The sequence below is a fragment of the Papilio xuthus genome, unplaced genomic scaffold (assembly GCF_000836235.2).
Source record: "Papilio xuthus unplaced genomic scaffold, Pxut_1.1 DF826933.1, whole genome shotgun sequence".
NCBI lineage: Eukaryota > Metazoa > Arthropoda > Insecta > Lepidoptera > Papilionidae > Papilio > Papilio xuthus.
In genome coordinates, this window is record NW_013531716.1 from 7,238,442 (window position 1) to 7,251,240 (window position 12,799).

At 40.6% G+C, this 12,799-nt stretch overlaps 1 protein-coding gene across 1 annotated transcript in view; it reads right to left on the bottom strand.

Moving 5' to 3' along the window:
• Ttc7 (tetratricopeptide repeat domain 7) overlaps positions 1–5,635 on the bottom strand; it is a 6,864-nt gene extending 1,229 nt beyond the window's left edge. The window contains exons 1-16 of the mRNA XM_013317705.1: positions 5,372–5,635; positions 4,203–4,482; positions 3,670–3,784; positions 3,189–3,337; positions 2,704–2,809; positions 2,496–2,615; positions 2,040–2,237; positions 1,836–1,965; positions 1,630–1,751; positions 1,392–1,508; positions 1,159–1,308; positions 871–1,074; positions 632–782; positions 392–557; positions 232–313; positions 7–112 (exon numbers count right to left, since the gene is read on the bottom strand). Coding sequence (XP_013173159.1) covers positions 7–112; positions 232–313; positions 392–557; positions 632–782; positions 871–1,074; positions 1,159–1,308; positions 1,392–1,508; positions 1,630–1,751; positions 1,836–1,965; positions 2,040–2,237; positions 2,496–2,615; positions 2,704–2,809; positions 3,189–3,337; positions 3,670–3,784; positions 4,203–4,482; positions 5,372–5,498 — 2,323 coding nt within the window. The 5' untranslated portion in view covers positions 5,499–5,635. The remainder of the gene's footprint in view (positions 1–6; positions 113–231; positions 314–391; positions 558–631; positions 783–870; positions 1,075–1,158; positions 1,309–1,391; positions 1,509–1,629; positions 1,752–1,835; positions 1,966–2,039; positions 2,238–2,495; positions 2,616–2,703; positions 2,810–3,188; positions 3,338–3,669; positions 3,785–4,202; positions 4,483–5,371) is intronic.
• Between the last annotated feature and the right edge of the window lie 7,164 nt (positions 5,636–12,799).

Consider the following 12,799-nt stretch of genomic DNA (forward strand, 5'->3'; position numbering starts at 1 on the left):
ACTCACCGAGCTGCACCATACTGTCCAGGTGTGTGGGGTGTATGGCGAGCGCGTTCTGGAAGCAAGCGCGCGCCTCCTCCCACTCGCACCTCGCCGCGTGCACCAGCCCGCGCTGCACACAAATACACGTATATATAATATACACTGTTGCCGTATTAAAAATATTTGCTAACATACTTCAGTCGTTTGAACAATACATAATGTGAAAAGGAGTAAGGAACATATAGTCACCGTATAGAGCACAAGATGGCTGTGGGGGGTGAGCGCCGCCGCCTCCGCCACGCAGCCCGCCGCCGCGTGCGTGCGGTCCAGCCTGACAGCACGCAATTCAATGTAAATTCAGTGTTGGTATACTCGCATGTGTACATGTACGTGCGTGTGCGCGCTGTACCTGAGACAGAGGTCTGCGAGCAGCAGCCAGGCGTGCGCGCGGTGCGCCTGCAGCGGGGAGTGCGCCCCCGCCCCGCACCCCGCCCCGCCCACCGCGCTCGTGCCCCCCGCCTCCGACAGCGCGCGCTCCGCACGGAACGCGCCCGCTGACTCCGCGCGGATGGACGCTGCAACAACACGCTGCCTCAGTACGCGCGCTGTCACGACAACACCTCACCGGTCCATCGCTGCCGTCACCCACCGGCGTCCCTGTTGCTGAGCGTGTCGTCGTGCTGCGAGTCGGAGAGCGCGTCCAGCTCCGCGTACGCCACGCGCTCCTCCGCCGCCGCCTCCGCCTCCGCCTCCGCGCTGTTCAGCAGCCGCAGCAGCTCCTTGCCCGTCGCCAGCGCCGCCTGCCCGCACACAAACATACACACGGCTCGCTACATGACACACAAACTACATACAGTATGCGGTGTATGGGAGGAGGTGTGCACTCACGTCCCCGCTCTCCCAGACGAGCTGCAGCGCGGAGAGCGCCCACAGCGGCCACTCGGCGTTGGGGTAGTGGTGTCGCGCGAGTCGGGCGGCGTGCAGCGCGCGCGCCGCCCTGCGCCCCGCCCCCGCGCACGCCCACAGCGCCGCCGCCAGCCGCAGCGCGCCCCCGCACTCCGCGCGCACGCTCAGGCACGACCGTGTTGCGTCCTGCAACACAACATCTATATGTCTCACTCCATACATCCTAAGTACCGAAAGTGAGAGAGAAAAGTCGGGAAAGGTGTGACATACCATGGCCTCGTTAAGCATGCCGAGGTGCATGTACTGCACCGCGAGGTGGTACAGCGCGAGGTGGTCGTTGTCGTCGAGCCGCGCCGCCTGCACCAGGTGCCGCAGGCTCACCTCGCTCGTCGCCTCCTTCTCGATGCGGGCATTAAGTTTCTGAAAACATTATTGAAGACATCGTAATCGCCTATTTCATTGCACGAGATGGACGGGATGGGGGAGGTAGGGGGTCTACCCACCTGCCCGCGCATCTGGTGCCCGATGCCGACGTAGAGATGGCAGCGCGCCAGCATGGGCCCACTCTTCTCCGTCTCTATCGCCAGCGCCTCCTCCGCCATCTCTATACCTTCCTCTATCTATGGACAATTTTCATTGCATTTAAACTCTCGCCAAGACCGATAACATAAAGGAAGCTAAAAATATATTAAGCAAAAAGTGTACAATAAGTAATGTTTTAAGGCATAAAGCGGTACCGACCCAACCGGCGCGGTAGCAGTTGGCGGCGGCCAGCAGGCGGAGCGGCGCGTCCCCCGCGCACAGCAGCGCCGCCCGCCGCGACACGCACAGCGCGCGCACGTGCGCACTGTGCGCGCTGCTGCCTGCACACAAGTACACACACTTTCATTAAACAATTCTATACAGAACAGTTCGCAAAGTACAACATGTGTGTGTGTGTGTGTTACCTGGAGGCGGGGGGTGCGCGGGCGGGTGGTACGCGGCTGCGTGCGGGCGCGCGGCGGCTGCGGCGGCCAGCGCACGCGCCCGCCAGATGTGCGCGCACCCGAAAGAGAATTTCATCGCGCGCTCCAGCGACTGCAAGTTGACAGGTGCATGAGTGGGGGGCGGGGCGTGGCAGATCTTGGGGCGTGGCGGTAGGCGGGACGTACCTCCAGGAGGAGGGCGAGCTGCCCCCAGCGCACGGCTACGAGCGCTAGCAGGTCGAGCACGGCGATGGCGTTGCGCAGGGCGTGCGCGCGCGCAGCCTCGAACTCCGCGCTCTGGGAGAGCACGGCGTCGCGCGCCGCCATCGCCTCCCCCACCAGCACCAGCAGCATCACCTCCTCGTACTCATTGCATGGCACAAACTGCACCATAAATGAGTTTACTTATTATTATATATATCTTTGCACTTTGTATTTAACTTCTAAATATCTAGAAAATCCAAATGCTTTTGTCCACTTCTTTAAATTTACCGATAATCGCCTATATTAATGTTTCCGATGAGTTATAATACGTTTCCATTGCACATTTTGGTCCTTGGAGCCGGATATTTAACAATAATTTAAAATCTTCCTTTTTGTTACTGTCGTTTAGATAAAAACACTTAGTATTTGATGTGTCACCTGGTTAATGGCGGCGTACTTCTTGGGTTTCCAGGGTCCTTCAGAGACGTGGTCCTCTCTGCGGCGCGTCAGTGTGCCCTGCGCCGGCATCACCGCCACTTTCTCCGGAGCTTTGTACACCTGCACATAGGAAATATGAACAGAAAGAAAATGTATCAGATGTATATTAATTTGAAGTTTATATGAAGGATTAGTACTGATACGTTACCTGTCCGGTGACGCCGCGCATGAGGACCTCGGCGAGCTGTCGGGCCAGGGTGAGCCGCAGCGCCTGCGTGGACGCCGCCTCCACTGCAGTCAGCATCTCCCGGTATCTGCAACACAATACTGATACTATGTAGCCTTTCAACAGAGCTTGTATGATTTCCAAGATGGCGGCTCAAAATATCACACGAGTCGCACACAACACAATTCTCAGTATACAAATGGGACATACAAACACAACTCACGCCTGTAGCACAGAAGGGTGGGCAGAACCCAACAACAAACCTCTACAATCCAATACACTAATATTATAAATACAAATGTTTAGGTGGATGTATAGGTGGATATTTGTTGAAAAGTATCTCCGGGACGGCTAAATGGATCTTAGTTGTTGAACATTGTGTAGAAGACGACATTTTATTTTTATTTTGTGGTGATGGAGTCGCAAGTGATAGCTTATCTTGTTACAAATGTGTAACGAGCAGTGACCTGTCAATGGCGCAGTGCAGGCGGCCGGCGCGGATGTGCAGCAGCGGGGCGCGCTGCAGCGCAGTCTCCAGCACTGCGCCCGCGCGCGCCGCCTGCGCCCGCTGCAGGTACAGCAGCGTCAGCTCCGATGACACCTCGAAGCTGCGGATCTGACACCACACACAATACTTACACAACACTCATCTCTGGAAACTTTGTGATAATTTTATCTATATTATTACTTCGATTCACGTCACTGCTACAAACCACCATCATCAGCGCCAAACTAGTGAAAATCAAATAGGCACAAAACACTATGTCTTATAGCCATCTATTTAAACAAACAAAATATCTTGAAGTTAAATTCCTCTCTCGCTCGGTAACTTTCTCTAGCAATGTTAAAAAAAGGTTCACAGATATTATTTATCTTATCAAATTTTCCCATGGAACCTCATCGCTTAATGTCGATTTCTGAGTACAGAATGTTTGTGAGTACACTCACCATTTCAGTTTCCCTTTCAGCTTGTTTATATCGACTTGTCGAGCTGGGTATAGCATTCTGTTCCAAACATAACCCTTTTATAGCATAAGATTCTGCAACAATACGGAGACTGCGGCTGAAAGATTAACATCACATATGTTTACGATTTTCAAAAACTCATGAAATATGATTAATAATACAATTTTAAACACAAATCGAAAAAATCAGTTCTCTTTATTTTATTATATTTTCATATTTTTAATTTATTGATAGAAGATAACTATCCATTTTAAATTCAATCTCTAAAATACATTTATATTGTTGATATCAATAATTAAAAGTGCTTTTATATGTTGTTGCTATTCCACAATTAGCAATAAGTTAATATAAACATTACATCACTGAGGCATTACTAAATCAGACATTATGACTCATATCACATACCTCAATTCTACAGTCAGAACATTACTTAATTTTTTTGTAATAGAATCACATAGAAAGTATATCACTGTAATTTATTTTGTAAACAATTAATTTTAATAAAATAAACTCACACAGGTAATTCTTTCTCCGTCAAAGTGCTCAATTCCGCTAAATTGTACTGCTTTAGTGCTTCATCATAAGCACCACAAGCATAGTTCAATTTCCCCAATAGAAGGTGAGCATCAAGTGCTACTCCTGCTTTCTTTCCCGCCTCATCGGTAGCCAGAGTGAGGTAGCCCCGAGCTTCCGAGAGTTCCCTCTGTGCTCTTTCTATATTCTCTTTTATAGGAGGCCACTCTTCAAAGTATGATTCCAGTTTGCCTTCACCAATGAGGAAGTGAGCAAGACTTTCTGTTAAAGAATAAATAAAATAGTATATGTACAGGGAGTTAAGTAAAAAACCCTTGTTTGCAGAAAAATGTGTTAATATTGTAGAACATGTATAACAAAAAGACATAGAAAACTGATCTGACATTACTAAATTCAAAAGTTTAAATTTCTTTTTTTTTCTTAGATTTAATGGCTGCTAAAGTTTAAAAACTCCTTGAACAGTATATACAATATTTTATCTTAACAATGTATTTTTCAAATAAATTAAACAATAAAATATATGAAGATACTTCCCACAAACTAACAATGTTGTGAATAAACTCATAAGAGTTACACAAAACATTTGTTTGAATATATTTGAATATCTTTTTAATAAATTGTATAGTTTTGTATTTAATCATTAAGCTGTGAATTAATCCCTAAATAAATAAAATTCATTACAAATATATGAAGTTGTACAGAATAATTGTTAATACAAGAGTGGATTAAATACCTTCATCAATTGAATAAAAAAAACATTTATGTAACAGTGCTTTGAGCACAAACATTGCTACTGCGACCATCAAATGTTTCCATTTAACATAAATAGAAAATCGTGTATATATTTTCAGTAATAAACTAAAACTGAATCATAACAACTCATTTCTAAACCTTATGATTATTTACAATATTTAATAACACTTCATCACGTTTAAAATTAATTAAATCTTTAAACATTTTTTACACCTACATTAAATTACTTTACTAAGCAATAGTGCTCTTATTACTCAAGACATAGTCTAATTAATTTGTAGCAATAATTTGCACAACTTAAAGATAATATTGAAACTTTTAATTAATCTTTATTTGTATAATTTATGATTTTAATTGGAGGCATAACAGTTGGCGAGTAGATAAAGTCAGTTCTTACCATGTTGTGGTGATCTTGATTTTAATTGTTGGGCCAATTCCACAGCCTTCTTCCAATTAGACTCTTCACGATTCTTTTCTATCTCAGTTTCATAACTTCGGACAGAGTTTTTGCTTCTCGATGTCATTTTATCATGAGGGCACACCCGCCCAATCGTCAAACCATTGATTTAATTGGTAACAATTCACTCGGACATTGCAAAACCCTCAAAAATCGCAAGAGATTCCCTAAGCATTGAAGGCCAAACTTGACAGATGATGACATCCCGTCGATGAACGATGAACGTTTGCAGTCGTCAGGGTTGCTATCTAAAACGCAAATTTTACATATGGCAATTTTTGTTTTTTCTTTTATTTTTTTTTATTTGAAAAGAAAATTGTTTAAATGTATTATTGAATTGTAAAAATATAAAGTTCATATAGAAGTTAATTTATCCTATAAAATGTTCTGATGTACTTATTCCACAATAGATGGCGTTGTTTCCACTGATATAATTACATAATATTTTTTCCTTTTCTACATCAATATTTCTTATTTTTTAATTACAATGAGAAAACTTAGTAAAAGGTTAGTTACTCTCACACTTTGCCACCTGCAATTTGGAAACCGACCAAAAAATTTTAGAGAGGCTTTGGATTCATCCAATGCTTACTAAATGCTATATATTCATGAATATTTCTAGTTAGTATTTATAAATTGACTCATTTTATGTTATATACGTACTCATTATTTTTTTATTTGAAATATATAATAGGTGTGGTTGTTCTAGATTGCTAAGTATTATGTAATTAGCTACAGTTCTCGTTTGCTTATCTCTTCTCTATGATTGGTATAAGAAAAGACTTGTTATTGGTTCTCAGTCGACTCGTACAGAGTTATTTTGGTTAATAATTTAAATTCTTTGGTATATACTTTTAATTCTTCCATTTCAGAAATAAAAGAAATAATGACTGAGTTATTGAAAATAGATATTTGATTCCATTGATTTATTGTTCATTTATTATAATGTCGAATTAACTCTTATTAATGGAAAACACTTCATTTTCTTTTCTTTTACTAATGCTATATAGGATTGTGCTCATACGCTGTATTGTTGTAAAAAATAGGAGTAAATAATATAAGAATTCAAACTCGATAACTTTGGTGGCGACATGCGATGAAAATTATGTGAAACGGAATACGATAACTCAGTAATCTAAATATAGTGTGATTGTTTGACATTTAGCATGTTACCAGTCGTTGCCAGACACCGCGAGTTGCTGTCGGTGACGGCTGGTGACGGTGGCATCGCGTGGTAGCGGGTGGCACCGACGCGCAAGGCCGTTCTGACCTTTACCATCTGACACTGACAAAATGCTGAGACCCTTTCACATCATTACTTACCTTCACATCGTTAAAACATACAACACTAAACAGGCTTATATACTGTAGAATAAAATATATTATATGTATATAGAGATAAACGATTATATCTCTTACTTTAACTAATATTATTATCGCCACAAAACTTACTTATAAAGAGTTACGAATATTTTAACAGACTGGAAAGGAACGATTAAAAAAGAAAAAATTAAAAAAATGTATTAGGCACCACATTCAAGAGAAGAAACGTACCACGCCCAATCACAATGCTACTAAAACGAATACACCTAAATAATAGGGTAAGCCAAGAAAATATAGCGTAATCTTTATTAAGGTTAAACGCAAAAACAGTTACTGCGTAGTTAAGTAACAGAAACAACAGTTAACTGGTTCTAGTCATAAGTTACCTAACAAGCGCCTAATATAATTTAAGTAAGTATGTAAGAGGCTTAGCACGACGGCGCACTACGACTGACCTTCAGACTTGTTTGACATAAAAATAAATTAAAATTATTCTACGAATATGAAAAACTGTAAAAACTTTAAAAGTAAGATATATTTTTACAAATAATTACACATTTACACTATCGTACTGGAATTCTATGTCCAAACATAACCCACTTAGACGTAGAAGAGAATTAAAATGCAAATTTTAAGTATGTACAAGATTAATATATAATAATAGTTTTCAGTTTAACATGTATTCGTTTGAATAGAACTTGTTAGACTTTGTACTGACTGTTTAGATATGTAAATTGAATCCTGAATAATGTGTCTGTGTTCTCTCGCTAGTATATGCTTCATTTGCCAGTTATAATATAAGAGAATCTTAGCCGTAGTAATGATTGTAAAATATTTGTCACTGTTCTAATTCTTTAAAATATCATATAGTGTAGAGGGATCATATTTTTTTGGCTTCCAATATGAATATAATATTTCAATAACAGGGCAATACGATCAAGAACATGTCGATAACTTCAACCATTCCGCATAAGGTAAATTGGAAAGCGCTGCTCGAGTGCCACCTACCGGTTATATAAGGTAAACCAATTTCGCTGGACCCCCCGCCTCACTCCGGCAGGTCCAGGGGCGGCGGCAGGGGGTGCGCGCTCCGACATTGACCCGCAATGCACAGATGCGTCATTCATACCCCCCACTAACTCCCGCCCGCCCCGCTACCCTCCGCCTTCAGTTGCAACGCAATTGATGGGATAAAGGATATATTCACTGAACTCTGTCTATAATGATTACGGCTACGACGTAGCAGAGTTGTAGCTACGGTGTAATTGTCTTCAAAACGTCTCAATATCTCAGTCAGAGTAGCTTAATCAAAATATATATAACAAAAACTAATTTGAGAGAAGAGTTTAGAACTAAACTGGTTAGGGAGGAACAATATGTTACAATCAGTGTAAGTTGGGAACAACCAAATACATAATCCCAAAGTTTTAAGTACAATAGAATGTCTTCAGGTGACCAACATCGTTTCATAATATGCAAAAACATTAGAAAAATATATTAAAAAAGTATTTCTTACGTAATTAATTAGGTTTAGTATAAGATGATGTGTCTATCGCCATCAAACTTTTGAGCAGTTTGGCGACTTTTAAGCCTACGATAGCTATTGCTGTATACTTATCAATGGAATATAACACATTATATAGTGTTAAACTTACAAGAAGTGGTTGATTAAGGCTAACTCGGCGTGGGCAGACCAATCTAGCGAGTTACAAGAGTGATTGCCGCTTTGTGAGCAACACGCCGCCCACACGTCTCATCCTAGCCGGCACGATTGAAAGAAACTTTCTCAGAATATTATTTAAATTAACTTAATACTGGACTAAAGATATATATATAAAAATAAAGATAATAAATAAGATAAAGATAAAAATAAATTCTTTATTATATTATATTAATACAAAACTTTTGTGTTATATTATACTTTAATGTCAAAGTCAATTAAACGTGAATTACTAGTAAATAACGTTTAGTTTGAAGATTGCGGCATTAGGAATCTATTAATAGTTTCCTAAGCAATCGTGTAGTTGCCACTTAAAGACTCTGAGTATAGCAGTTAAGTAAAATATTAAGATACAAAGGTCGTAAAGTTCTTCGGCAAAATAATTGTTAACAGACTTCGATTACAACCAAACAGCCACCCCCATGTTTTTGGTTTTGGTAGCAAACACTTGTAGAGGATATTTCCCCTTACTACCTTGGTGCTGGCTCAAACACTGTTCATCGCAAAGAGCGAAAAATTTATCATGTACCTTGTCGGTTCCACTTAGATGAGGTCGGAACCCCAGCGTGCATCCCGTTATATAACCACGGATGTAGGTTAGTTGAGGCACAAGGACGCGCCCCACGGTCGATACGGACCCCCCGCACGGTGCTCCGGCCGCACATTACTTTGTGGCTTGTTAATACACCTTCTGCGTACCTTTATCAAACCTGCAAAAGTGCATAAATACTGACAGAATATTGCCAATCACCCTCAAACCGGTTTTCATTGTTGATATTTGTTTCGTGTGCCTGATTGCCCGATAAATAAGTACGCCTACACCGTAAATAAAACAAATATCGCTTTCTTAGCAAAGTTTTTGATAGTATCGTGTAATAAAAATAGCATAACTTGCAAAGAAAATCCATTATCATCGAATACAGGTGGGTTCGGAGTTCAGAGCGCGCACGAACACATTACTGGCTTTAACGTTTGCTAGATGAAACTTTGTCATGCCAACAGGCGGGCGGGGAAAACGATGCGGAGCGAAAGCGTTTGCCGCCATTTTGAAATTCATAGACAAGGGCATTTGTTCTTTGAATTAACTGTTTGCACTATGTGAGGATAATTAAAAATGTTTCGTTCAATTACTCGTCAGTTTCTAGCACCTCAATTATTTTACATGTGCGCTGCGAAAAATAAAAACAACTATAAATATAATAGAACGTTTAAAGGCTAACTTATCCATAATTTTAGCTGCAAACGTTTAGGAATAAAACTTTAAAAATAAAAAGAAAACCTAGAAAATTCAACTAAAATTGCTGAGAGATAGAGTGCACATAGTATATTAAAACGAACAGGGTGTGTGCGGCCGGGGCGGTGGCGCAACTCCGAACGACCTTGGCACGCTGCGCCGTACTGCACTGAGGGACGCTCCGGGAATGCGGCTAGTGAGCAGGGGGCACTCTAGGACTGCTGGAGAATCCGTACTGCGCCCTAGGTCCGTCAACTGCCAAGACACTAACATTGACTTCAAAATAAAAGGAAACTGCCAGCTCTTGATATCTTTGCAAATGAAGAAATAAAAACGGCATCCACTGAGAGAATACAAAAAGGTCTTATACCTTATTTGATAACAAAATAAAAGCTATAAAATCCGTTTGTGTTTTAAATTACAAAAAAAAGGTTTTTTATTTTTCAGCGAGGTCGAAGCAATTTCCTATATTTGCTAACTTTTATGTTATTGCGAAACTTCCAGAAGCTATAAAAAGTTAATGTTTTTTCGTTGGGCGTTTAAGTTGATTGTTTTCGGTTTAACTGAGTCGTAACTCAAAAAAAAATGTTTTTTCATTCTAGCTCGTGGCCACTTTTTAGCACACGAGACACAACTAAATCATCATCTTATATAAAAATCTCATGTCACAATTTTCGTTCCCATACTCCTCTGAAACGGCTTGACCGAGTCTCATGAAATTTTGTGTGCATATTTAGTAGGTCTGAGAACCGGACATCTATTTTTAACCCCGCGCGGACGGAGTCGCCGGCGACAGCTAGTATATGATATAATTGTCTTTCAACACAACTAAATAATTTTTTCTATTTCTGGCCTTACTATATAATTCATTTGTTACAGTGTATTTTATCCGTCGACTATTCAAAGAAAACCTAAGTATTTGAAATTACACTAATGTTTACGACAAACTCTTTTTGCCTGTCAACGTGTAATTGATAGTCATAGCACACATAAAATAGGACAATGACCCTTGTGCTGTAAGACACTCAGCTCAAATTAGCATAACAAGATTAACATGAGAATGAGGGAAGAGCTGCAAAGGTCTGGCGAGGACATCCGTCCCGCAGTCCGCATTGTTATTCATCGCCCGACCTCCTTTCTGACGTTTGCGAAGTTACGATGCCGCATCTTCTTACCCGCTCACACACACGACAAAATGAATATGTGCGAGTGTGACGGGAGATGACGTGCGTGAGTTTGCGCCATGCGCGCGAAGCTGTCAGGGATGCGGCAATTTTGCGGATTGTCCGTGTTTTGTCTGGTACAAAAATTGTATTATGAAGATGTAGAGTAATGAAAAAAATGTAGATATAATTTTTGCTGAGCTTTTACTTTGCAGATTTACTTGTACTAAATATTATTATAAAATCTTTTTTTTTTCGTATATATTTTTAGTGTATTTTCATGAAGTCGCCATTGCTTAGTGAATTTCTGAATTTTGAATATCTGTAGAAATTAGTGAAGTTTACATCCTCCATTGCTAGTAAATTAGTAAACTTGTGCAAAAAGTACAAAGTACTATTAATTTATCATTTCTATACATTGTTATATTTCTATGTGCATGTCTAAACGAAAGCAATTTATCAGTCATTATCCTGGCAGCCAGTCCTTGCGTCGTAGCCCCCTCCCCGTTCCCGCCTCCCCCGCACACCCTCACGCTGTCCGGTACTTTCCAGAGCGATCTGGTCACTATATGCCCGTAGTGAATTCTTCTGTCCCTTTTCATCTCGTATACCGCTTGTGGGCTGAGTGAGAGGGATGCATTAGCGCAACAGTTGTCGCGAACGTATCGATCCGGCCGGGCCACGTGAGGTGAAAGCCAGCCCCCTCCCCGCCGCACGCCGCCGCACCCCGCCGCAACACGCCACACCCTACAGCCAATAATTCCTTCATACAACGTATCCATTCCCGGCTGCACTAGCTTAGACTTTTTTGATCTCCTTATAAACAACGCATTGTATTCTATTTAAATAAAGTAACGTTCGTCTCAATTCATTTGTCGTAAAACAAACCAGAATGAAGTGCAAATTGAATGCTCGTTACGACGCAATACGTGGCGAGTTAATCAAATATTAATAGAGGCAAAAGCCTTGCCTTGATGACGTGTTGCGCAATGACGCCGTTTGTCTCCAGACTCCCGGAGCGAGAATATTTAATAGGCTTTGCTTTATTCAAGTAAATCCGCCAGTACGCTTTGCGCACAGGAAAATGCCTTCTTAGAGTTCAAAGACGTTATGCGATGTACCAAATTTAATTCTTTTACAAATATGCAGTATCAAATTAAAATAATTTACCGCATCTTTGGAATTAAAAAAGTAACTGTGGCTTTTGTACTATTTAATAAGCGTTACCAATATTCACAAACTTAACCTGATATTTCATTTATTCCCCCAAATATATATAAAAGAAAGTGGTGTTAGTTACACTATTTATAACTCAAGAACGGCTTTACCGATATGCCTGAAAATTAGTGAGGAGGTAGCTTAGAGCCAGGAGACGGACATAGGATGCTATTTATTCATTTTTTTTTCTTTTTCGAATTTATGCCTTGAAGAGCTGATTTTTATTTAACTTACTAATATTATAAATACTACACTAATTAAGTTTTTTATATATCCACGCGGACGGAGTCGCGGGCGACTGCTAGTATTTAATATTATTCACATTTATTAATCATAATTAAAATTATAATGCGGAGGAGTCAGACAATTTTTATGTAAGCTTTAGTCTAAATAATATAATGTCGCAACAATAAATCAAGATTGTTCTATTTGAACAATTCCTTTGTCGTATAAATATTTTAGAGGGAAGTTATCGGGCCCTTCGCACGCGTCTACATTTTTACTGCCTATTATATATCTCCAGTATCGTAAATGTGAGCTTTTGATCTTTTATATCCTCTTTATTTTATTATTAATAGTCAGGTTTCATAATTAATGATTTTACGAGTTTTTTTTTTATTCTGTATTCCCCTTTTTTCAGAATAATTTGAATATGTCAACATCCAAAACCTAAGTGTGTAACGATTGTCTAGACTGCCATGTATTTTGCC